The sequence below is a fragment of the Thunnus albacares genome, chromosome 8 (assembly GCF_914725855.1).
Source record: "Thunnus albacares chromosome 8, fThuAlb1.1, whole genome shotgun sequence".
Lineage (NCBI taxonomy): Eukaryota > Metazoa > Chordata > Actinopteri > Scombriformes > Scombridae > Thunnus > Thunnus albacares.
The window spans coordinates 16,481,667-16,502,941 of NC_058113.1; the positions used below are offsets into that span (position 1 = coordinate 16,481,667).

Consider the following 21,275-nt stretch of genomic DNA (forward strand, 5'->3'; position numbering starts at 1 on the left):
CAATAACTTGTTAAATTGAAACAAATGCAAAAATTTGTAATATAAAATATATTCAAATCTTCAAAGCTTTTGTTCAAGCATTTGCTGCTGGTTAGGAGAGTGTCGAATTAATTAAATGTCAAAAGAAAGCAGGCTACACACCAAGAGAAGTGCTTTCTTAAACTAGATTATAAGTAATCCATGTTTTAAAGGAACTATCCATGAGTCCTCTATTATATATATTGTTAATCTAACAATTTGCTTCACTCCTTATCTATAAACTGACTCTTTAGAGAATAAACTTGTACTTACAAGTGAAAATGTAAACTATTTAAATACTTACATCATGCACCATCAATAATACAGTGATAATAATCCGAGATAAACAGCTATTAATCATGTGTCCCTATGCATGTTAAATATTAAACTATTATTATTTATGTCTAACTTTTTAAAAAATATTGTTAAGTCCACCCTGCGTCCGTCCTCAACCGCTGCTTGTTCAGTTTGTCCGTTCATGTCCCTCTCTCCGGCTCTTCCCCTCTATCCATCTCATTTCATGCAGGAGTGGGGTTACCTAAGAGACTCGGCCTCAATGGAGAAAATCTCTTTTTCTACAATTAACTGTGAAAGTGACAGAAGGAAAAGAAGGGAGGGATCTACAGAGGGGTGCAGACTCAGAGAAGAAAAGGAGAGAGGGGATGACAGAAGTGCACATGACAGGTAGAGAGATGTAAAGTTACAAACTAATATTTGCACTCAATTCAAAAGTTTTAACTTTAGACATTTTAGAATAAATAGCTGTAATGAAAAGTGTGCTTGCTGACCACACTTATAGATCAATTTTAGTTGAGTGTTGTGGCCTTGGACAGCACTATTTAATCCAATCTTGTGATTTAATAAACATATTCTCTGTGGTATTGAGTGAGGCTAAATACTTTTTAAAATATGAGCTACAGTGAAGGATATATTTTTATTCTGTATTTGGAACTGAAAAGAGTTTACACACCTCTAATGAACATATATGTTTCAGTCTTGTAGCATCTCATACTTGAATTGGGATTAGGCCAAATTAGGTTGCATTACACTGATCCCAGTGAAAGTGAATTATGTCGATCACCATAATCTCTAAAAATGCAGAGGGAGTGACCATCAGGTTACCATGGAAAGATGTACACAAAAGGGTGTGGCGTGGGAATGTCCCCGGGGGTCAGGAGTGAGGGTGAAAGGGTCAGAGGTCAGAGCCAGCTGGACAGCACACAAGAGGAGATGAGGGTGAGAAAAGGAGGCAGCCCAGGGACTGACTGACTGGACCCAATGAGACATTAACATTGAACTGATGGGAGGCTCACTGACCAATGCCTATTCAGGGAGAAACTAAGCTATGACACACTCATGTGTAATGGTCCGTGGTAATTGACAAGTGACAAGAGCCTCATTGTGGATGCAAAAGCAGTTATCAAAATGCAGCAGCGGATTACAAGCTATACGTATTGGTATTCAGCAGTTATATGGAGATATTTAATTATATCGTGCAAAGATACAAATAAAAAGGTTATGTGTATTATCCTTAAAACTGGGTGATATATCTAAGTATTGAAAAATATTAAGGTCACTTCCTCTTAAATAGTTGGTCATAGGAATGTGGGATGCAGACACGAGAAGATTTTATTATTAAATTGTGGTTTAAGGACTCTCAATATCCACCAAATCTCATAATTCGTTTCTCAAGAGTTGAAACTGACAGCAGTCACAATCAAATGCAGTAATAAACACATATTTTGCAACAATTTTTAATGTTTTTCCACATAGTTTCTCCTTTTTCTACCACAAGGAACATAGACTTTAACATGTACTAACTGACAATGAGAACCTATTTATATATTTATGTAAAATCATTCATTTGAGGAAAGGAATGGAGTTTCTATTGTGCTGTGAAAAGTGAAAGGAGTACAATAAAAATACACAAACACTGATGATATTTCTCCAGCCACTACTTCTATGGAACAAAAGTAAAGACAGTTAATTAAGAGTAGCATTTATGTCATACAGTTTGTCACAGAGATCAATAAAATCCAGTTTTGAATATTGACAGTGTTTTATCATTGCCAGTTCCCATGGTTATATATGATCCGTGTACCTCAAGGGTGCAGACAGGAAGGTGAGCGTCTGTGTGCTCTGTCCTCCATGTGGCTGCTAGTGAAGGTCAGGTCAGTGAGGGCAGCAGGCAGTCTGGATCGGGGCCGTACTTTGGTGGTCTAAAAAGACAATCTTAGGGGCCCAACCCAGGAGGTCAACATGCAAATAGTAACCCCCGAGTGAAAGGCATGGAACAGATCAATCTTCTCACATTACTCTTGCTGCCCATGACTGTGAATATGCACGCCTACGCACCACATGAGGTTTTCATATTTAATGAAATTCAGTCTCAACAATAGAGGAGGCAGCTGTATTTCAACAAAAGTAAAAGTGTGATGTCATAAGTGAGAATTAAAATCATCATATCTCTTCTCACGCAGAGTCCACTGGCTTAACGTTACAGTAGTCAAAAACACTGTATTTAATGTTAAACCCATAACTGTACAAGCAAAGCAAGTATAACCAGCACAAATATAGCATCTCCTCACTTATCCAGCACATGCATGGCAGATGAAATTCAGTTTTTCTGTCTCAGGCAAGCCGACCCACTGCTGCCTCCCAGTGGCCTCAATGGCACCAGTAACACCACAGTCATATTTAACCCCAGATCCTTGTCCTGGGGCCCAGTTCTGGTAACAGCCAGTGGCTGAACTGGTCCAGAACCAAAAGTCAAAGTTACAGGTGTAGCGTAGGCCTAGCCAGACATGGGCTGATGTGGCGTTTCTTGCCTTTTCAGCCACTTTCTTCTGAATGTCTCTGGATGTAATGTAGACAAGGTCAAAATGATGCTCCCTGCAGTAACTCATAGCTTCAGTCCATGTCATGTTTTCCTGGATTAATATCAGGTTTCCTATAGGAGGACAATAGAAAGGAAAATAAAGAGCTAGTACTTATTATATCATGGTGCACATTTTTATGCAAAATGAACACAGGACTGTTGAAAACACTTTGCACAAAATAACGATAAATGTACCTGAAGTCAAATCTTGATTATTTTCAGTGGGCAGTAGAGTTGAAGACTGTGTAGTGTTCTGGCTTGAAGTCGTCAGTGTTGTTAAAGCAGAGACTTGCACAGTAGTTGTGGGTGGTAGATGTGTCGCTGTCATACTTGACATTTCTGTAGTTGCATTGTTGAGCACAGTAGAGTTCACATATGACAAAGGATCTGCTGTTGCTGTTGTTGTTGTTGTTGTCGTTGGCAGGTTACTGGCTGTTGAAGCTTCTTTGGTGGTAAAATTACTGCTATTTGATTGGTGGCTAACAGCGACCACAGTGAAATGAAATGTTATGACCCCTTGAGATGAACTGTTTGGAGGCATCGTCAGATTGGTTGGCAGTTTATGTGTTACAAGAGTCTCATGTGTACTTGTCTGATCGGTGGTTGTTGCAATTGATTTCTTTGCTGTAAGAAAAAAATGAATTAATAGACACTGAGAGGATGACAAAGATAGATGTAGCTCTTTTGTGTGCTGTATAACGTTACACTACATTGGCATATAGCATTAAACACACTCTACACAGTCACTTTGCTGACAGAGAAAGCATCTAACACCACAAACAGAGAACAGCCACTTACCCCCATGACAGACAAAATTGCGTTTGCCTGTGCATCTCAGGTCATTCCAACGCCCATTGTCTTTGAATATGGCAGCAACACAATCCTGACCTTCAAGATAGTTCGGTTGAATCGGTTTCCAGTAACGGAATGACGAGTTGCTCCCATCAGACCACTTCCATGGATCTCTGAAGAGGCCAATCCACACATCTTGTGACACCGACACATTACGTACTGCCTCATTCTCTTCTTCTGAGTGTATGCTGACCAGATCTGACGATAAACCCCTGCAATGATTCTGAGCGTCTCTCCATGATTTGGTATCAGAAACAAACATGTGACCACCGGTATCACTATTGCCTGCAAATCCCAGGGTTTGATATTTTTATCACACAGAACATAGTAGAATTAAACATTATTTGTGGCATTGGAAATAACTTTGACTGCAATATTGTCATTTTACTTACCATGACAAAGAAACCTTCTTTTAGTCCCACAGCTGCTTTCAAACCATTCACCACGTTCATCCATTGCTGCACATGCATCTTCATTCTTTTCTTTAGGTTCCCCTGCCCTCCATTTAAAAAAATCCACTTTTTGATCAGGCCAAGACCAGTGCCACATCCATACATTGTCATTCTCCAGTCCTATCCAGGCTCTGGGAGTGGTATTTGAAACCAAAGTAATCAAATTGTTCATATCTGTCGCGTTGTGGACTGTAGCTAAATCAGTGTACATCTCTCTGCAGTGGCTCTTCGCTTCTTGGTAGTTCTTTAAAAGAGTAATAAGGTGAAAGTCTGAAGATCCCACTGTGAGGTAGCAAAATCCTGTAAGATTACAGGTAGCGTGTTTAGTCGCAGCAGTTTGAATACCAGCAATAACAAAAGAAAATGTGATTCTGTGGATCATTTCCAACTCTTTTATGCCATTTTATTTCAAAATGTCATCTTTTTTCACTATTAAAAAGGCTTCTACACAAATAGCCAACTTCAGTAATGCATTTACACTGTATTATACATTTATAAATGGGATATCACAAAAAGAAGTTACAGTAGGAAAAAAAAACATGAGGTACAAACCTGAGATGAACAGCAGATAGAGAGTTGGGGTCCTTTTCATCATGATGGATCTGTTTTGAGTCATGATGGCGAAACTGCAGTGCAAAAATAAAAAAATATATACACTGTATATAATATAGTTGGATGATCTCTTGTAAGCAGCTGTTAGTCCTGACATGAGGTGCTAGCAGCTGTGAGTGACAGTGTTTGTAGCAAGAATGCCACTTGGCTTGTTAAGAGACACCTCGTCAGGAGAACCCGCAGACAAAGCAGTTTTTCAAGTTTCTTTTTTTCTCTTCTATATACAATACAGCACATGGCTTTCTGCTTTGTTGAGATTAAATTATATGAAATCAGCTACCTGCCATGAAATACACCAATGACAAATAGGAAACTGCTGATAAATTAATGATGATTAATAATTTGGCACAGTCTTTTACATCTGTGACGTGGTTGGTAAACCACTTTCTTATGTCTCCCTCTCCTGTCCGATACTGAAGATAAACAAATACTGATATTTAGTTAATATTTAATCGTACTGGTCATAAATAACTTCAGATAATCTATTCAAATGTCAAATTAAACCACTTAATAATTGAATAAACAAAACCAAAAACATATCAATCAATCTAAATAAAAGGAACTGTGATCCAACACTGAAAATGTGATTACGTAATTGCAATGACTGCATGTAACAAAGGGCAACTCTTGTGAAAAGTTTTTAGCTTTTGTGACAAATTAATATGTAAAACAACTGAATGAAGATTAAACAATTCTATAACTGTTGTTAAATATAATTTGCCAGTAATGCTGATAGGATTAAAAACTATTTCCAGTAATTTACAACCTTGGAGAACAGGGAAGTTTAAAGTTGAGCTCAAAAGATTAAAAAACAGAACAATGTGTTAAATATTTTTGATAGTGGAAAATAACACTAACCTCCCTGGTGCAAGAACAAGTTGTGTAATGCTGTATATACCCTCCTGCCAAAGACAAAAGCATTCCAGCTCTTCTTATAGGTGTGGCTGTCCATGAGCTTTGCTCAGGTTGGGTCTATTGTGTCATAGTTAGTCCAAACAAATAGCACATTTATATATGATTTAGCTGTGATTTACCTTCGCATGCTTGAATTTTAGTTTACACTTACCTTGTCATAACTGACACAATAAAAATGTCCCAGTTGTCCATGTAGAAAAGTGTTCAAGATGCAGGCAAATTTGCAATTAGTCATTTTCCTATAACTTCCCCATATGTTACTTCCCCATCGATGCATCTGTGTTATGACAGTGTGTTCAGTTTGATGTGTGCATGTGTAGACTGGTTTTGTAAAGTAATTTTCTGAATTTCAGAATAGTCTCATTGTACAGTGTACTAGAACAAACCAGTAGGTGTAATTGACCATCATTTTCAAACCATGCATATATTTTAAACGGTTGCAGAGAAAAGACACACTCAGTTAAAAATCAACAATATGAGCCTGATTATATACTCAATAAAGATCATCTACTGTAGGAGTGTCATATGACAGTGCTGGTATGGGTGGTCCCATGAGACATTTTGCCTCAAGGGAGACTGCTGGCACTGAGCCATCATGGCCTGTAAACAACAACAGCGTCAAGTTGAAGTAAACTGGATCTGAGTATCGGCCTCTTGTCTGCTGCTTGTTTGAGCACGACCAATATATAGACAAATATAAAGACAACAATGCGTCGATGGTGTGTCTGGTAAGTTATTCCAACCTTCAAACGACCGTAAGCTATTTTTGTTAACATCTGCTTCTTCAGACTTAGCAACCCGAACCGTGCATTGGAGCTAATGTTAGCTATATTGGCTGAGTTAGCCGTAAGCTCACCTTCGCTAAGCAGATATAATTGTGCTACTTGTGCGGATATGTTGTTTTGTTTGATGACTGTCGGACTTAAAAGCTGTATATTTGATAAAGATTTAAGGGGTATGTTCACTTATCACTTTAGTGCAGCGTTATAGGAAGCAATATCAGCCAGACGAATTGTAACCAAAGCTAATGCTAGCTCGTATTAACTAGCCAGGTTGCTTCGAGCTTTTATGGATTTGCAGCTAACTAGCTAACGGCTACAGCAAACGTAGTGATACGTGTTATGATAAGTAATACGCTGCACCAATATCACTTTAATTACACACTAATGGGCATTAGCAGTCCCATTTATGGTGAGCGTTTAACATTAACTAAATACGGCTCTCAAGGAGCAAGTTAATGTTAACGTTGTTGCGTATCGTTAGCAGCGTTTAACTAGCAAACGTGTAACTCAGCGGTAACGTTAAGACTAACGTTACTGCGATGCCAACCGGAGCCAGCTAACACTGACTAACGTAAGCAAATGTTACTGTAATTAGTGGTTTGCTCCGCTTAAACGAAGATTTACGGTCACTTAAAGGTTGTATTTCCCTTTTTTACTTGTTCAGTTTGATTTTTGGGGACTCATTGAAACCAATTTGGATGTGGGGTTTTGATTTAAGCTAACTTAGTTAACGTACTGAACGGTGTGGTTTCCTTCATTTTTTTAGCCATTAAATTACTCTTTGTCTGCGATAATTAGCGTTAGTTTACGCATGTCATGTAGATTGTTGGAGTTTTAGTTTAACGGTAGGTTAGCAGGTAACTTCGCTAACGTTGTGTTGGGGATTTTATTTGCTTCAGTTTATTTGCTTGCACAGAAGACCAAATACCATTTCTACCTCATGTGTTGCTGCCATTTGGCGTTTTGGTTGCCATTAATCCCATGATTAAAAGCAACCAAAACTATGATTTTTTTTTTTAGCTTGAGATGGCTTGGCTCATTAACATTAGTGATTCTCCCTTCTTGATTATTAGTTGCTTCAGCTAACACTTAATGCCAAGTCAATTTGAGTCTTGCAAGACACGCAGACAGATTCAGGAAATGTTTGCAAAAAAACAAAAACATTGCATTCCTAATGATGTCCTTTTGTGTCACTCTCAGATTGATATCCTTCAGGCGGGACATCATCCTCTCCATTGGGTAGTTTACTAGCCATGTCCTCACAGCAACCCAACAGCTCAGCCTCAAACAGCCCCACCAACATCTTGGGTTCTCCTTTCTCAGTCATCAGTCCCTCACTTAACTCCCCAGTGGTCTCACCTTCTCTTGGATTTGGACCCATCAGCAACAGTCAGGTAATTGGCACCCATTAGAGCGAATGAATGAACAATGCAGAGACATCAGTTACATGTTGAACTATACTCAAAGGCTGAAGTCACACCAAATTAGGCGTTGTGGCGCACCCATGCAGGGTTGTGTGGAGGTGCAGGGTGGGGTTGTGGGCGTGTTTGCCTGTAACCGCCGTGACACAATCAGAAAATAATGTTTTATTCCTCTCATTCACTGGCTCTCCCTTTACCACTGCTCACTCTCTTCGTTTACTCTCTAGCTCGCTTAATCACCACTGCTCTCTCTGTCTCTCTCTCTCTCTCGCTGGTGCTCTCTGCTTACTTGAGCTCTCTCATTTTTTCTCTTGTCTTGAATTGGGAAGCCGCCAGCAAAGCCTAACTTTACTTTTAATGTTATCAAACAAAGAGAAATGTCCTCCCCTCCTCCTAGTAACGAATTTGTCCTCCCCTCGTGGCAGTGTTGACAGCTCTGATCAGTCTGATCTCCGGCTGCGATTGGCCACTGCAGCGTGACATCGGGTTGCATTTCTCCAAAAGTTGATTCTGGTTCAACTTTCTAGCTGCTGGCTGCTGCGACGCCCCTGCGGCCCCCACCCTCGCAGCCTAAATGCACTACCTGCCTGATTTGGTGTGAATTCAGCCTAATTCAGTGGTTCTCAAAGCGGGGTCCGGGGACCCACAGGGGTCCTTGAGGGAGTTCCAAGGGGTCCCCAGCAAAAAGGGAACTAATTTATTTTCACCATAATTCCATACATAATTAACACAATGACAGATTGAATGAATAATTTGGTCATGAGTTTCATACACTTTCTGTAATAAAATATCTAAAAGCAAAAATCTTATCAGACGAGGGACGCTGGGACAAAATCTTATTAAATGAGGGTCCATGGTTTAATTTGTGTCACTTTAGGGTCCTTGATGTGAAAAAGTTTGAGAACCACTGCTCTAATTACACTGGTATGGAAATATTTAGTAGCACTGGGCAGATGTTTATGGGCATAATGAATTAAAATGGCCAGTGGACGATGATGGCAGTTGCAGTTGGCAAATTTTAAGTCAGGATTGTTTATACATTCTATTGACTTAACTTGTCAGACTTGTTGAGGTGATTTGCAGGAAATAAACAGGAACAATTTTGAATGGCAGAAGATCTTGTGGCATGCTAGACGTGTTACCCAAAAACCTAGATGATAATATCATTTAGATAACGCCAGTTGCCAGAAGACTTTGCATGCACACTAGACACTGTCAGTAATTTTATAATTCATCGAATTATGTGACTAATGTGTCAAACTAACAAACGTGTGAAGTAGTATTTTAACATCATATTTAATAAACCTATCTCTGTCATCTTACTTTTTTATCTCAGTTGTTATCTCAGTTGGTATGCAACACAACAATGTTTTAAATATTTTATTTGGTTACGTTGTATATCCAGATCTCTTCTTCAGCGCCTATATCAGGGATGCACTCGATCAGCAGCTCAGAGGATATCAAACCTCCATTTGGCCTGAGGCCCATGCCAGCTCACAGTCCTGGAATAATGTTGTCTCAGAAACGCATGTGTGTCATCTGTGGAGACCGCTCTTCTGGTGAGTGAGTGCACTAAGAGCAGGATTAACAGAAGTGAAACATCAGCTGGGGAGTGTTTAACTCATGGCAATTTTAGTGTGGATAATCCTGTACCATCAGATGTCTGAGGCTGTGTTTACTCAACATTTTAACAAAATGAATCTGAGTCATTGTTAAAAGAAACACAAAAAGTGTTTGTAGACCGCAGCATTGACTGTAATTTGACACTCGATCTGATGTCCCCATTAATCTCTAACTCTTTCATTTGTGTTATTTACAGGCAAGCACTATGGAGTGTACAGCTGTGAGGGTTGCAAAGGTTTCTTCAAACGAACTGTACGCAAAGACCTGAGCTATACCTGCAGGGATAACAAAGAGTGCCTGGTTGACAAACGCCAGCGCAACCGCTGCCAGTACTGCCGCTACCAGAAGTGCCTGGCCATGGGCATGAAGAGGGAAGGTATGCAAGCAGCAGCGTCGTATTGGAGCTTTTAGTTCATACGTAGAGCCTGTTTGGCTTATGGAGGTTTAGGAACTTTCTTTTGTTGTAAATTGTCTCAAAGAAAGAAAAAAAGGGAGAATCTTCCTAACCCAAAGGTGCCATACATTAGACTTAACTACAGGCAAGAGTTGAATACTTATATTTGCAACAGATTAGATGTCTTAAATAGATTAATTATGCCAAAGGTTGCTCCGTTAAATTGATAAAGTAAGACAGGATTAGTACAGTATTTCTGTGGCAGGTGAGGGTGGATGCTAGACTAGAATTTAAAAAGGGGTAGAGACTGGTGTATTGGGGCCGGTTCATATAACTAACCCCTCTCCATCTCTTCCCTTCATTTTCTCCTATTCTACCCTTTCTCCATCTTTCAATAGTGATCAAACATGTAAGGTGGATAAAAGAAGATGGAAAAGATGAGGGATGGATGAGTATGACATTGAAATTTTAAGGATACTGTATTGTAATGTTGCGTAGAGAATTAGCCTGTTGTGTTGAACATGCATAGATTGATAAACTTCGGGGTTAATGTGTGGAAAGTTGACTGGGCTGAGAAAAGGTTCTACCCAGAAATGTTTAACTGTGGCGTTGAGTTGGAGATCGAGGGCTGCTGTGGCGTATTGCCTTGTGATCAGGGTGGGAAATTAGCACCAGCCACCAGCCAGATGCTGGTCAAATATTAAAGTGGCTGGTGGATTTCTGACACACAATAATGATTTACTATTGAGTGGCTGTTGAATTTGAACATTTATCTGTTAGCGGCTGGTAGATGTTCATATTTAAAAAAGTTAATTTCCCACCCTGCTTGTGACGATAGGCTGCTTCATAAAATCCTCCAGTCAGCCAGTCGTAGTTCTTTGCTGAATATGTGTAAATTGATTTAAAATGTGATGGAGTGGTTCAGTGTTGAAGAGGCAAAGAATATAATGAATCACATTTTCTAAAGAAGGTCAGTTTTAAGTATCTTGAATACATAACCGACTACTGTACATGTAGCATTAGCGGTGACTTAACTTAATCTGTGCAGCTCTAATTTAGGCACATTTACACTTTCCTTCACCACTAATTAAAACACCTTCCAATCTCTCTTTCTTATGGCTGCACTTTTTGTCAATGTCTAATCTGCCAGTGAGACGGGCAGATTATATATTACAGTGTCAGTATTTTCCAAGATGTTCTGACAATTCTGATGTCCCCCCCCCCCCCCCGATTAAAGGACAACTTGTATTCACTTTTTCCCAGCTATAAAGTTCTAACAAACTTCATATAATAGCCTCTAAGCTCAGTTGTCCTCATGATGCACTGTAATGTCGAGGACAGCACCTCTCTGTAATAATGCTGCCATTTCATTGGGGGGTGGGAAATATCATTGATTCTTAGATGCATTGTGATTCTGTCTTTAATAATTAGATATTAGATTGTGTAACATTAAGCTAATGCATGTGAGCTACCTGGAGGACATCAGAGCACGCTGATAACAAACTCACGCATGTAACCTCAACCTGGCAGTTGCTGTACTTCTGTTGATGATAGAAGTAAATTCAGCTGACTTTTGTCATGATGGATATTATTATGCCGTTGTGAATTTACAGTAGGAAAAAAAAATCTGCAAACATTTGAGAAGTACAAAGATGCATTGAGAAACATTTCATAATTGGTTCTTAATTGAAATCAAATTTACAGATTCTCAGCTCTAAATTCTAGTAATAATTGACAGCAATCAACTGAATGCAACATCTGAAACGTGTTTTTACTGACGCCAACAGGGCTTCTCAATGCAGCAAAACACTGCAATTAGGCAGAGTATTTTGCATAATATCACTTTTAACCCATACATTCATCAGTTCACCTTTTTTCCCCCCCAAACAGTCTATTCATCCTTCAGTATTAACCTCCCTGTCATTCCTTCCCCCTCCCCACCCCCCCCACCCACCTCCCTACCACTTTTCCCTCCTGTGTTGTCTGGTGCAGCGGTCCAGGAGGAGCGCCAGAGGAACCGAGAGCGTGAAGGAGAGCTGGAGTTCAGTGTCGGAGTTAATGAGGAGATGCCAGTGGAGAAGATCTTGGAAGCAGAGACTGCTGTGGAGCAGAAGACTGAGCTTCACTCCTCTGACGGAGGCTCTGTAGGCAACTCTGTGAGTAGTTGGAACAAAGTAATCAATAGATTTACTAACTGTGACAGTCTAGTGTTTCTCTCACGGCAGCTTGATGGGGTTGGGGCCTTTTTTTTTTTCTTTTTCTTTTATAGCATATTCTAATCATAACATGCTATCAAGTACAGAGTTACTGTAATTCCTGGAAGTATTAAGTTTGGATGTATCACTAAGTAATCATGACATTGTATTATTTGATTTTAGCCCCATGATGCAGTCACCAACATCTGTCAGACTGCAGACAAACAGCTGTTTGCCTTGGTGGAGTGGGCAAAGAGAATCCCTCATTTCTCTGAACTGCCCCTTGATGACCAGGTCATCCTTCTGCGTGCAGGTGAGAATGAACACCTTCAGTCATGATTGGTTTATATGAAACAATGTCTTCAAAATCAACACATAGAACATTTACGATTTATGAAAGACTGAGATCAGATTGACATGTTTATTAGGGGGGAAATTGAGGCTACAGCAAATGAATATTGCAATGTTACAAAGTAAAAATTCTGAAAGAGTGCGGCAAGGACAAGGATATCTCCTCTTTTCATTGTTAAACTTAATGCTAAAAGTTATGTCCTAAAGCTAATAATAACAATAATTTCTTTATTTTTTACATTTGGTTTTATTATGTGGCTGCTTCTTTACATCAACTCTTGGATAAAAAGTATCTACAAAGGAATTTTCATGCAAACTTCTGTGAAAACCCAAAACTTTGTTTATATTGTTAATAGCCTGAATGTTGGTGTTTGTACATTAATACACCATAAAAAACACTGTAAACTATTGCAAAATGAAATATTTTCAGATGCTAAACACTTTACACATAATTTCATGTGGCTGTAGTTGGAGAGGTACAATTGAGTGCGAGTCAAGATACTGAAATAACAGCAGCCTCTACAACCAGTTCATTATGCAAACTGTTGTATAACATAATCTTTTCAATCAGAGGCCTGTTTCACAAAAATAATTTGCAATCTGCTTACACGCAGATCCCAAATTGTGCTAATGCCCTGTTTCACAAATGACTGTCACTCACGAATTGCAGATACATTTATGAGAAGTTCAGTCCTCCTGCATGCTAATGCAAGTATCCTGTTTCTTTTGATAAGTTAAATGTGTCAAAATGAACTTGAACTTGAAATTATCTCATGCTGCAAGTTGCAACTCGCATTTTGCAACTTTGGTGAAACAGACCCGAGGACTGCAAGAACACACACCATGTTGTAGTCGGTGCTGATTGGTCCTTGTTGTGTGTTTTGTGGCGATGTTGTCCAAAGGTGCTTCTTCCCAACCCAGCAAACCCCAAGGGAAAGCTGAGAATAATGACACCAGTTTGTTTGTGATACAGTGGCACTGGTGAAACTGGGCTAGCAAGCAGTTACAATAGCAAGAGTGTTTTTGTAGTGCTGGTTTTCATCACAGAGGGTAATTCTGGACACAAAACAAAGAATTTCACTTTATAACAGATATTAATTTGGATTTTTTTGATTCTCCAAATTTAAAACCTCTGGAAATGTGGCTTGTCTTATTAAGCATCCACAAAAATCTGAATGAAAATAAACTTTCATAACTATTAGAAAACCTAGCTCCAAAACAGCTAATTTGGCTGCTTAAACCATTTCTGAGGACTGTGGGGGTGTGATCAGATCACGTTTGATTGACAGTTCACTTTCAGCTCCAGTACCATTATATTTTCCATTCAATCACTAAAATGTTTTGCTGTCGTGGAATAAACTACCACATCTATCAAATGGACCCCACTTGGTTAGAAAGCTTGACTAATCAACTAACAATCAAAATAGGTTAAACCACCCAAATCTGTGTTTTTATTTAACCATACCCCCCAGAGTATGGTGCTGATTGTTTTAGCATCTTGCATGGAATTGTTAGCATTAGCTTTTCTATGCAAAACTTTTGAGCTTAGTATCAACTACCCCAGTAGTCTGCAAGTTATCTTGACTAATCAGCTAACTAGCAGACTAGTGTAGACCACACATATGTGTTTTTTATTGAACTATACTTCCCAGACTATGAAGCTAAATGTTTTAGCATCTGTCATTCACTTACATGAAATGGTTAGCATTAGCTTTGCTATGCTACACTTTTAGCTACTTATCCACTCTGTGATTAATACAGATTTGGATGGTGTACCCAAGTCTGCTAGTTAGCTTAACACAGTAACTTTCAAACAATGTCAGTCTAATTTGAATTCTCAGTTTAGCTAAAAGCAAAGAAAAGTGCAGTGCATTGTTTCTCATGGGGAAGACGAGTTCACAAGTGTTGGGAAGTCAGCTTGGCCGGATAGCCACATCAATCATCGTTCTCCTAAATATGATCAGGCAGGTATTTATTACGTAATAAATTCCCTTGCGTAGCCCCGCCCAACTGCAACCCAGTAACAAGGGAAGGGACAGAGACTTTCTAAAGAATTACATAGGCTATGTCAAAGGCTGTGTTCTCATACTTTTTAGATGTTTACTATATGCACGTTTGATCCCAAATTACATAATTAAGAGACAAACATGGATTTTCCTCTCCAGGGGCTTTAAAACATGTTCAGACAAAAACATACTGTATCTAGTGTCATAAATCAATAAAAGCTCAGAGACTTCATTTCATTTTGTAACTTGTCTACATTTCTTTCTTGGTGTAGTATTGTGTTGTATATGATAATGTTTTCACTGCTATCATTAGACACCAGTGTTGAATTGTGTTTCTTTTTTCAGGGTGGAACGAGCTCCTTATTGCCTCGTTCTCTCATCGCTCCATCGGTCTGAAGGATGGAGTTCTTCTGGCTTCTGAGCTGCAGCGTGACAACGCACACAGTGCAGGAGTCGGAGCCATTTTTGACAGGTATATCGTTAGAAGCAGACACTTGCCAGTTTTTTAAAAATATGATTTGTTCCTAATTGCGATATCTTTCTTCTGATATTTTTATATTTGTGTAGTTTCTGCATAGTAACCAGTTTTATTTAATTCAGGGAGAGTGTGCAGAGTGCAGAGGTCGGTGCCATATTTGACAGGTAATTTTATTCTTTGTGATATTAATCTGAGTGTTTTTGAGTTAAGGAAATGTCTGATTATACTGTTTTACTTTTACACTCTGAAATCTCTGAACAATATTTGTGATAATTGTCATTATTAAGGGTTCTTACCGAGCTTGTCAATAAAATGAGAGATATGCAAATGGACAAGACAGAGCTGGGCTGCCTCCGAGCCATCGTCCTCTTCAACCCAGGTGCCTGACACTGCTGATATCTAAATAAGAAAGATTTGAATTTTTTTTTATAAAGTAGGAAATGAACTAGATGCAAATATTTTCTACATTTTTCTGCAGATGCTAAAGGGCTCTCCAACACCGGTGAGGTGGAGCTCCTTAGAGAAAAGGTCTATGCATCATTGGAAGCCTACTGCAAACAGAAATACCCAGAGCAGCAGGGAAGGTAAATGTCCTCCGCTACTTTCAATGTAAAATATCAATCTTGAACACACATCTTTTAATACTTTTATCTCGTTGAACTAAATAATATCCTCTCTGCAGGTTCGCTAAACTCCTTCTTCGACTGCCAGCACTGCGATCCATTGGCTTGAAATGTTTGGAGCATCTCTTCTTCTTCAAGCTGATCGGTGACACGCCTATTGACACTTTCCTCATGGAAATGCTTGAAGCTCCCCATCAGTTGTCTTAGATAGGAAATGTGTACTGTGGTTAGGTTTAGATAGCTGAAGTCTGGGAAGCTGGAGTGGGACTGGAGTGGCACTTTAAGTTCTTTGAAGATTTGTCAGTTTGTCTCACTGCTGTCTGGGTTACACTATCTTAGTGCAGCACAGATTTGCTCTTTAGACCAAACCCAAGGCTTGGCATGATCTACAAGCTGGTGCTATATGTTGAAATAACTTCATGAGTAACTATGGTTAAAAAGTATTTTTAAAAATGTAAACATTTACATATTTCCCTCACAGGAGCTATAATTTGGGTATACATTTTTATATAAGCTTTTTAGACACCTCAAACATTGAGTTTCAGTTGTTTCTTCAACTGAACGGATCCCTAAAACCTATTTTTAAACGGAAGTCAACCTGGATCATGAGCACGCATTAAAGACACAGTCTTCTTTTTATCATTTTTAATTCAAGTCAGATCTAAAAGTGTATTAATTGTACCAAACATCCTCTGGGAACAGTTCAGAGTGTACTTGTATCCATTGCAGAAGATAAAATCTTAACAGTGACCTGGTATAGAAGACGAGTCAGTGGGTGAAACTGTCAGGTCCGACTTGTCTGTGTTGGACGGAGGATCAGCTTTATGTGTCTGGTAGTATACAGTTAGTGTTGTTTACTTCTTTGCCATTTTATAAATCGAATCACTTTGTGGTTAACGATTAGACTGCACTGCACACTTGCTATGTACTATTTCTAAAACCTACTTTTAACAAACGCCCGGCCGCTAAATGGTCAGGTGTTTGGTGTTTTGGTGCTATTTCAGAGATAATTTGACATTATTGGTGCAGACGCACACCAAACCACAAACCTAAGAAAATATGCAAAAATGAAAAATCCCTTTGTTAATCTTTGTTAAAAAAAAAATGTAGCAATATAAGATGTAAACTGCAGCAATATAAAATGTAAACTGCATAAGAGCTTTCTGCCTGTCAGTCATTCAGGGGTTTTACAAAGTAAATCATGTCTGGTGGAAAGGGAATACTCCATTTTGTAATTTATCTATACAATTCTAAGGTACTGTGCAAAAGCAATTGTTCAGGGAAAATGTATATTGATAAATTTGAATTATGATCAGGAGATACAAATTATATAATTCTTAATATGTGCCCTTGTTTTTAGTTTTCAGCTAGTATTAAGCAGAACGTGTCTTGGGTTGCACTGGATTTGCTGACAGTGTTTCAGCTGATTTTTTTTTTAATGCTTTTTTTTTTTTTGTATTTCCTACCTTTCCTCCCTTTTTTTAGGTAGCTGTCTTGTTCATTGTAATGTCTCTGCAATTTATTAAAAGCAAATCATAATCACATTTAGATCCATAACACCTGTGGACATATAGGAATTTTAAACAAGACCAAATGAGGTCTGTATGATGGCCATGTGTAAACACCAGATGAGCTGTATTGATAAACCTGTCATCGACCTCAATATGCTCTTGATGAATATAAAGTGACTTGAAGCATGGGTTGTGTGGACTAAAAAAAATAAACGAGGCTTAAGTTTTTTTGTTTGCTTTTTTTTTTTTTCTTTTCCAAAAGTGTTTGATGTGACGCTTATTTTTTCTCTGCAGGAAATTGAGTTGAAAGATGATAAAAACATTAGTCCAAATGTGTTTTTATGAGCCTTTTTATTGTCGTTACATAGGAATTGCTGTGGGCATAGACGCAATAGAAGCCTTGGTTTGTATAGCACTTGTGTCCAAGTTCCACAGTGATGTTATGGCACAGGCAGCAATGTGTGTGTGAGTGTGTGTGTATGTGTGTATGTGTGTGTGGTGGGCTAAATATTAAATTAAAAGAAGAAAAACTTTGAGTGCAATGAAATCAAAAAGGCTTCTAAGGAATTCCACAGGACTCGCTGGTAAAAATGTGACCACTGCGTGTTTCACCACATTTGTTCACTGAACAGTACATGAAGTAAAAAGATTTTAATAACACGCACACACAAACCTACAGCTCTGAGAATCAAAAGTGAACCTGCTGTTGTATTTAGCAGAAGTGACACCTTTTTAAACCATGCATGGCTTGGTTTGCTTAAATTATATTTTAGAATAATACTGCTTTTAGTCTATAATACACTATTCTACACATGGAGCAAAAAAAAAAAAAAAAACAGAACATAAATGACATTGTCATGACATATACATCATTTTACAGCATTCCCCCATATTACTTTACACATCTATTCTGTCTTGTATTTGATAAAAACAGTACAATCTGGGAAAACAATGAGCTCCTCCCCCAAAACTTCAGTTCTACTTTTCTTCAGCTAGAAGTTGCATGCTACACATTGAATCTAAGGTGCTGAATAGTTTTCAGTAAATTCTACAAAAAAAAAAAAAAAAAAAAGTACTGCTGGTGGTGTTTTATGAAGCTTTATCATGATGTTGCGCTAGATTCTTGTTTCAATGGCTATGTTTCCATCACAGTGAAAAATTTGCGAGCGGATAGATTTAGTTTGCAACTTGCGAGCCAAGACATAAACTGAAATTACGCATGTTATGAATTTAGCCATTCCAAATTAATTAATAGCACAATGAGCTCAGAAATAGTCAAAAAAAAACAAACAAAAAAAAAAAAACAGGCCTACATAATCAAAAAAAAAAAAAAAAAAATCAACCGCGGGCTCCTTCTCTTCTTCACTTCAATACAGATTTACATGTTTAAAAATCGATAAGTTACGGAGATTTTTATGTGCGTCCATATTACTAATAAATCATGTAACCCCTGATGTTCACATTCAAAGTTAAAGAAAGGAGCGTCTCCTGCAAATGACAAAGATCTCCAGTGATGCAAGTTGAACTTACACATTAATTTGGCCTGGCCCGTTTTAAAACATTTCAACAAGATCTTGACTCGAGTGGAACAACGTGCGTCCGTATTCTACAGTAAGGCAACAGGATACAGCTAATGTGCATAACCGATCCTCGAGTTGTCATAAATACTTTAAAGCTATCTCCATAACAAACTATTTGATCCGAGACGTAACATGGAAAAAAAAAAACAGAAATTTTTTGTCAGGACAAGTTTAAAAACACTGGTTAAAAATAAATCACAGCTCGTGAATGATGCAATATCATCCTCACCCCTCACAGACTGCACATCTGTTGTATTAACATTTTCTTGATTACATGTCCCTGAAAACGTCTTAATAAATAACTGTCTCTGAAAGGCACTCTGAAATGTGCAGCTCATAAGTTTCTACAAAATAACTCAATGAAGATAGCTCACATGTAACATTTGTGCCTGCTTTTCTCCGTCCAGTCGGTGCCACTAAAGACAGTGAACTGCATCAGTGAGAACAGGTCACATGATGCGATTTATCTATATTTGTTTAAGCTAAAAACATGAGCATGATGAGCATTAATTAGTCTGAATCTAGTGGTATCACCAGTTTTATCCACAGTTATTGAACTGTAGTTAATCATTTGCACTGTTTCCTGCTCTAATTTCCTTCTTAAATCACTAAAATTACACAAAATTTAGTTGCACGTATGTGATGAAACTCTTTGATCAGACATCGTGAAGATAACTGTGCTACTGTTGAACTGCTGGTTGATCTGTTAAAAGTATATTTTTTTCAGATTCAGATGTCAAGAGTGGTTCATCAGTGTCAAGGATTTCACATTCCATTGATACCCAACTTTTACATCCAGTGCACTTGTTCCTTATTTGAGCACCTTGAGCAAAATGACTAGAAACACAAAACTACCACAGTAGTATATTACAGAATAACCCTCTGCACGCAGACATCTACTCAATAGATGAAAAAGTCTTTGAATTTGTCACTAAAAGCTGCAGGGCTGACACTAAACCCGAGCAAACAGTTAGTGGAGAGTTTAGTGTCTGTATCAGGCTTCGTGCCGCACACCTTTCAGCCCTCTGGATTCAGTCAAGGCCACGGAGATTGAAGCATACGCACTGCCATCTTTTTTTGATGCCTTCGGCCTTTTAAAAAAACAAAAAAAACAAAACACACTTTTGCGTGGGGTGTTTGTGTGCAATGTCAAAGGATGATTGTGATTTAGCGTCATGAGTGCAGATCGTCGATGTTTATCCATTAACAGCAAAGCTTAGTGGTTTGAATGCAGCGCTCTGCCCGTCAATAAAACTCTCGTTCAGCCTTGTATCCACTCTCCTCAGGAAGCGCTTGTGTCAAGCCTGTGTAAACCGAACGCATAAAGATGAGATCAACTCATCAAAGCTGGGGAGGGGGTGGGGGGGGGGGCGGGGCGGTCGGGGGGGATTTTAGCGCCAAGCCAGAGTAGTGGGTTGCCAGGATGAGTGAAGGCAGTGGAGGGGCAGTGAAAGGGCTTGCAGACGTCTTCGTGTCTGATGGGATCCGGGTTCTGCTCACACCTGCATCTCTGAACCGCTGGACAAGCCGAGAGCGTTGGCCTCCTCTGTCGTCAAACCGTTCTTCAGTGTCCTTCTCACTGTGCAGCAAGAAAACAAAAAAAGACAAATATATTACTATAGAATTTGCACGTGAGAACGAATTAAGGCGCTCGTCCGATGCTTCTCGTAACTCACATGATTTTCGGTTGGCTCGGGAGCGCCTCCTCTCTCGAGGTTGCGTCCGCTGGCTGGGCCCCTGAGTGGCTGACCTAACTATCCTCTCCATGATCTCATCAGCTGTATCATCTGTGCAGTTCACTGGGTCGTCACTGCTAGTGCACCATGGGGGGACACGCCCTGAAAAATAAAATAAAGACAGAACGGATAAGAAAACAGCAGGCTAAATAATGAAGCTCGTGGGATATGACTGAACGCTCCGCAACAGCTACTAAATGGACCTTGAGGTGAGATTGATTGCTTCTTCAGGGCTCCTGAAGCTGTTACTGTACACCCACATAGGAGAACTAATCTCAGTGTTCTGGATATATGATGAGATTATATAAATATATGAAAGTTACGTAGGTGCTGTAACAGTGTAGCACGTTTATGAGGCTGACCTCTAGTGCTGCTGGCTCTGGTGCGTGTACGGAGGCCCGGCACCGTTGACACTCCGCTCTCTCCGCCCTGCAGGCTGCTCTTCAGCACGGCCTTCATGTTCTCGTGTTCAGCTGCATCTTCAGCGTACTGGATACCCTGAGGCTGGCTTTCCTGCGCGTCTGGTGGGCCGTTGCCGAATTTACCACTCTGTAGGGGAGCGGGGAGGACACAAGATTATGATATCTGACATTTTTCTTAGTAGGAGATGGTGCGAATCACGGCCATGCTCTGGTTACACTGGTTAATTTTTACTATGACGCAGCATTTTCAAACCTAAAATAAGAACAGTTAGTTATTTCAAAGAGTCACAAGTTCCGGATACACTGTTTATTCTGTAAGTAAACAACCAGGCAACAATCTCCCTTTTCTCCATGACTGTACCTTTCAACAATGCAGACATGCGAGTGTGAGCTACGTATGTTGGACATATGAAGCTCATTCAGGTT

The 21,275-nt window shown here is 39.2% G+C and overlaps 3 protein-coding genes across 9 annotated transcripts in view; 1 reads left to right on the plus strand and 2 right to left on the minus strand.

The window, feature by feature from the left end:
• Positions 1–1,567: 1,567 nt before the first annotated feature.
• LOC122986770 (macrophage mannose receptor 1) lies at positions 1,568–6,187 on the minus strand. Its single transcript, XM_044358125.1, has 7 exons — positions 5,879–6,187; positions 5,671–5,784; positions 4,753–4,826; positions 4,141–4,500; positions 3,695–4,033; positions 3,092–3,520; positions 1,568–2,968 (listed from the first exon to the last, which is right to left on the minus strand). The coding sequence occupies exons 3-7, from the start codon at positions 4,814–4,816 to the stop codon at positions 2,607–2,609; spliced, it is 1,554 nt and encodes a 517-aa protein (XP_044214060.1). The 5' UTR covers positions 4,817–4,826; positions 5,671–5,784; positions 5,879–6,187; the 3' UTR covers positions 1,568–2,606.
• A 134-nt stretch (positions 6,188–6,321) lies between these two features.
• Positions 6,322–17,339, plus strand: rxrbb (retinoid x receptor, beta b). Of its 4 annotated transcripts, none has more exons than XM_044358126.1 (12): positions 6,322–6,455; positions 7,710–7,903; positions 9,336–9,489; positions 9,750–9,929; positions 10,346–10,399; positions 11,940–12,103; positions 12,326–12,455; positions 14,845–14,971; positions 15,100–15,141; positions 15,265–15,356; positions 15,456–15,561; positions 15,660–17,339. In XM_044358126.1, exons 2-12 carry the CDS (start codon positions 7,763–7,765, stop codon positions 15,805–15,807), a joined length of 1,338 nt encoding a protein of 445 aa, XP_044214061.1. In that variant the 5' UTR covers positions 6,322–6,455; positions 7,710–7,762; the 3' UTR covers positions 15,808–17,339. The 4 variants fall into 4 exon arrangements, with proteins under 4 accessions (XP_044214061.1, XP_044214065.1, XP_044214064.1 ...); XM_044358129.1 differs by lacking the exon at positions 6,322–6,455 and adding an exon at positions 6,580–6,682; XM_044358128.1 differs by lacking the exon at positions 6,322–6,455 and adding an exon at positions 6,974–7,080.
• A 106-nt stretch (positions 17,340–17,445) lies between these two features.
• The window catches only part of fhod3b (formin homology 2 domain containing 3b), a 104,421-nt gene continuing 100,591 nt past the window's right edge, over positions 17,446–21,275 (minus strand). For all 4 annotated transcript variants that reach the window (XM_044358121.1, XM_044358120.1, XM_044358119.1 and 1 more), the window contains 3 exons: positions 20,790–20,976; positions 20,368–20,529; positions 17,446–20,270 (listed from right to left, as the gene is read on the minus strand). In XM_044358121.1, the coding sequence (XP_044214056.1) occupies positions 20,188–20,270; positions 20,368–20,529; positions 20,790–20,976 (432 nt within the window). In that variant the 3' untranslated portion in view covers positions 17,446–20,187. The remainder of the gene's footprint in view (positions 20,271–20,367; positions 20,530–20,789; positions 20,977–21,275) is intronic.

What these genes read in the sequence shown, in the direction of transcription:
- LOC122986770 (XM_044358125.1), bottom strand. Translation starts at nt 4,816, where the DNA reads ATGACTCAAAACAGATCCATCATGATGAAAAGGACCCCAACTCTCTAT. An exon ending in CTATCTGCTGTTCATCTCAG is followed by an intron (nt 4,501 to 4,752) that starts GTTTGTACCTCA and finishes GTAATCTTACAG; the next exon opens with GATTTTGCTACCTCACAGTG. An exon ending in CAATTTTGTCTGTCATGGGG is followed by an intron (nt 3,521 to 3,694) that starts GTAAGTGGCTGT and finishes TTTTTCTTACAG; the next exon opens with CAAAGAAATCAATTGCAACA.
- rxrbb (XM_044358126.1), top strand. Translation starts at nt 7,763, where the DNA reads ATGTCCTCACAGCAACCCAACAGCTCAGCCTCAAACAGCCCCACCAAC. An exon ending in CATGGGCATGAAGAGGGAAG is followed by an intron (nt 9,930 to 10,345) that starts GTATGCAAGCAG and finishes ATCTTTCAATAG; the next exon opens with TGATCAAACATGTAAGGTGG. An exon ending in GGTCATCCTTCTGCGTGCAG is followed by an intron (nt 12,456 to 14,844) that starts GTGAGAATGAAC and finishes TTCTTTTTTCAG; the next exon opens with GGTGGAACGAGCTCCTTATT.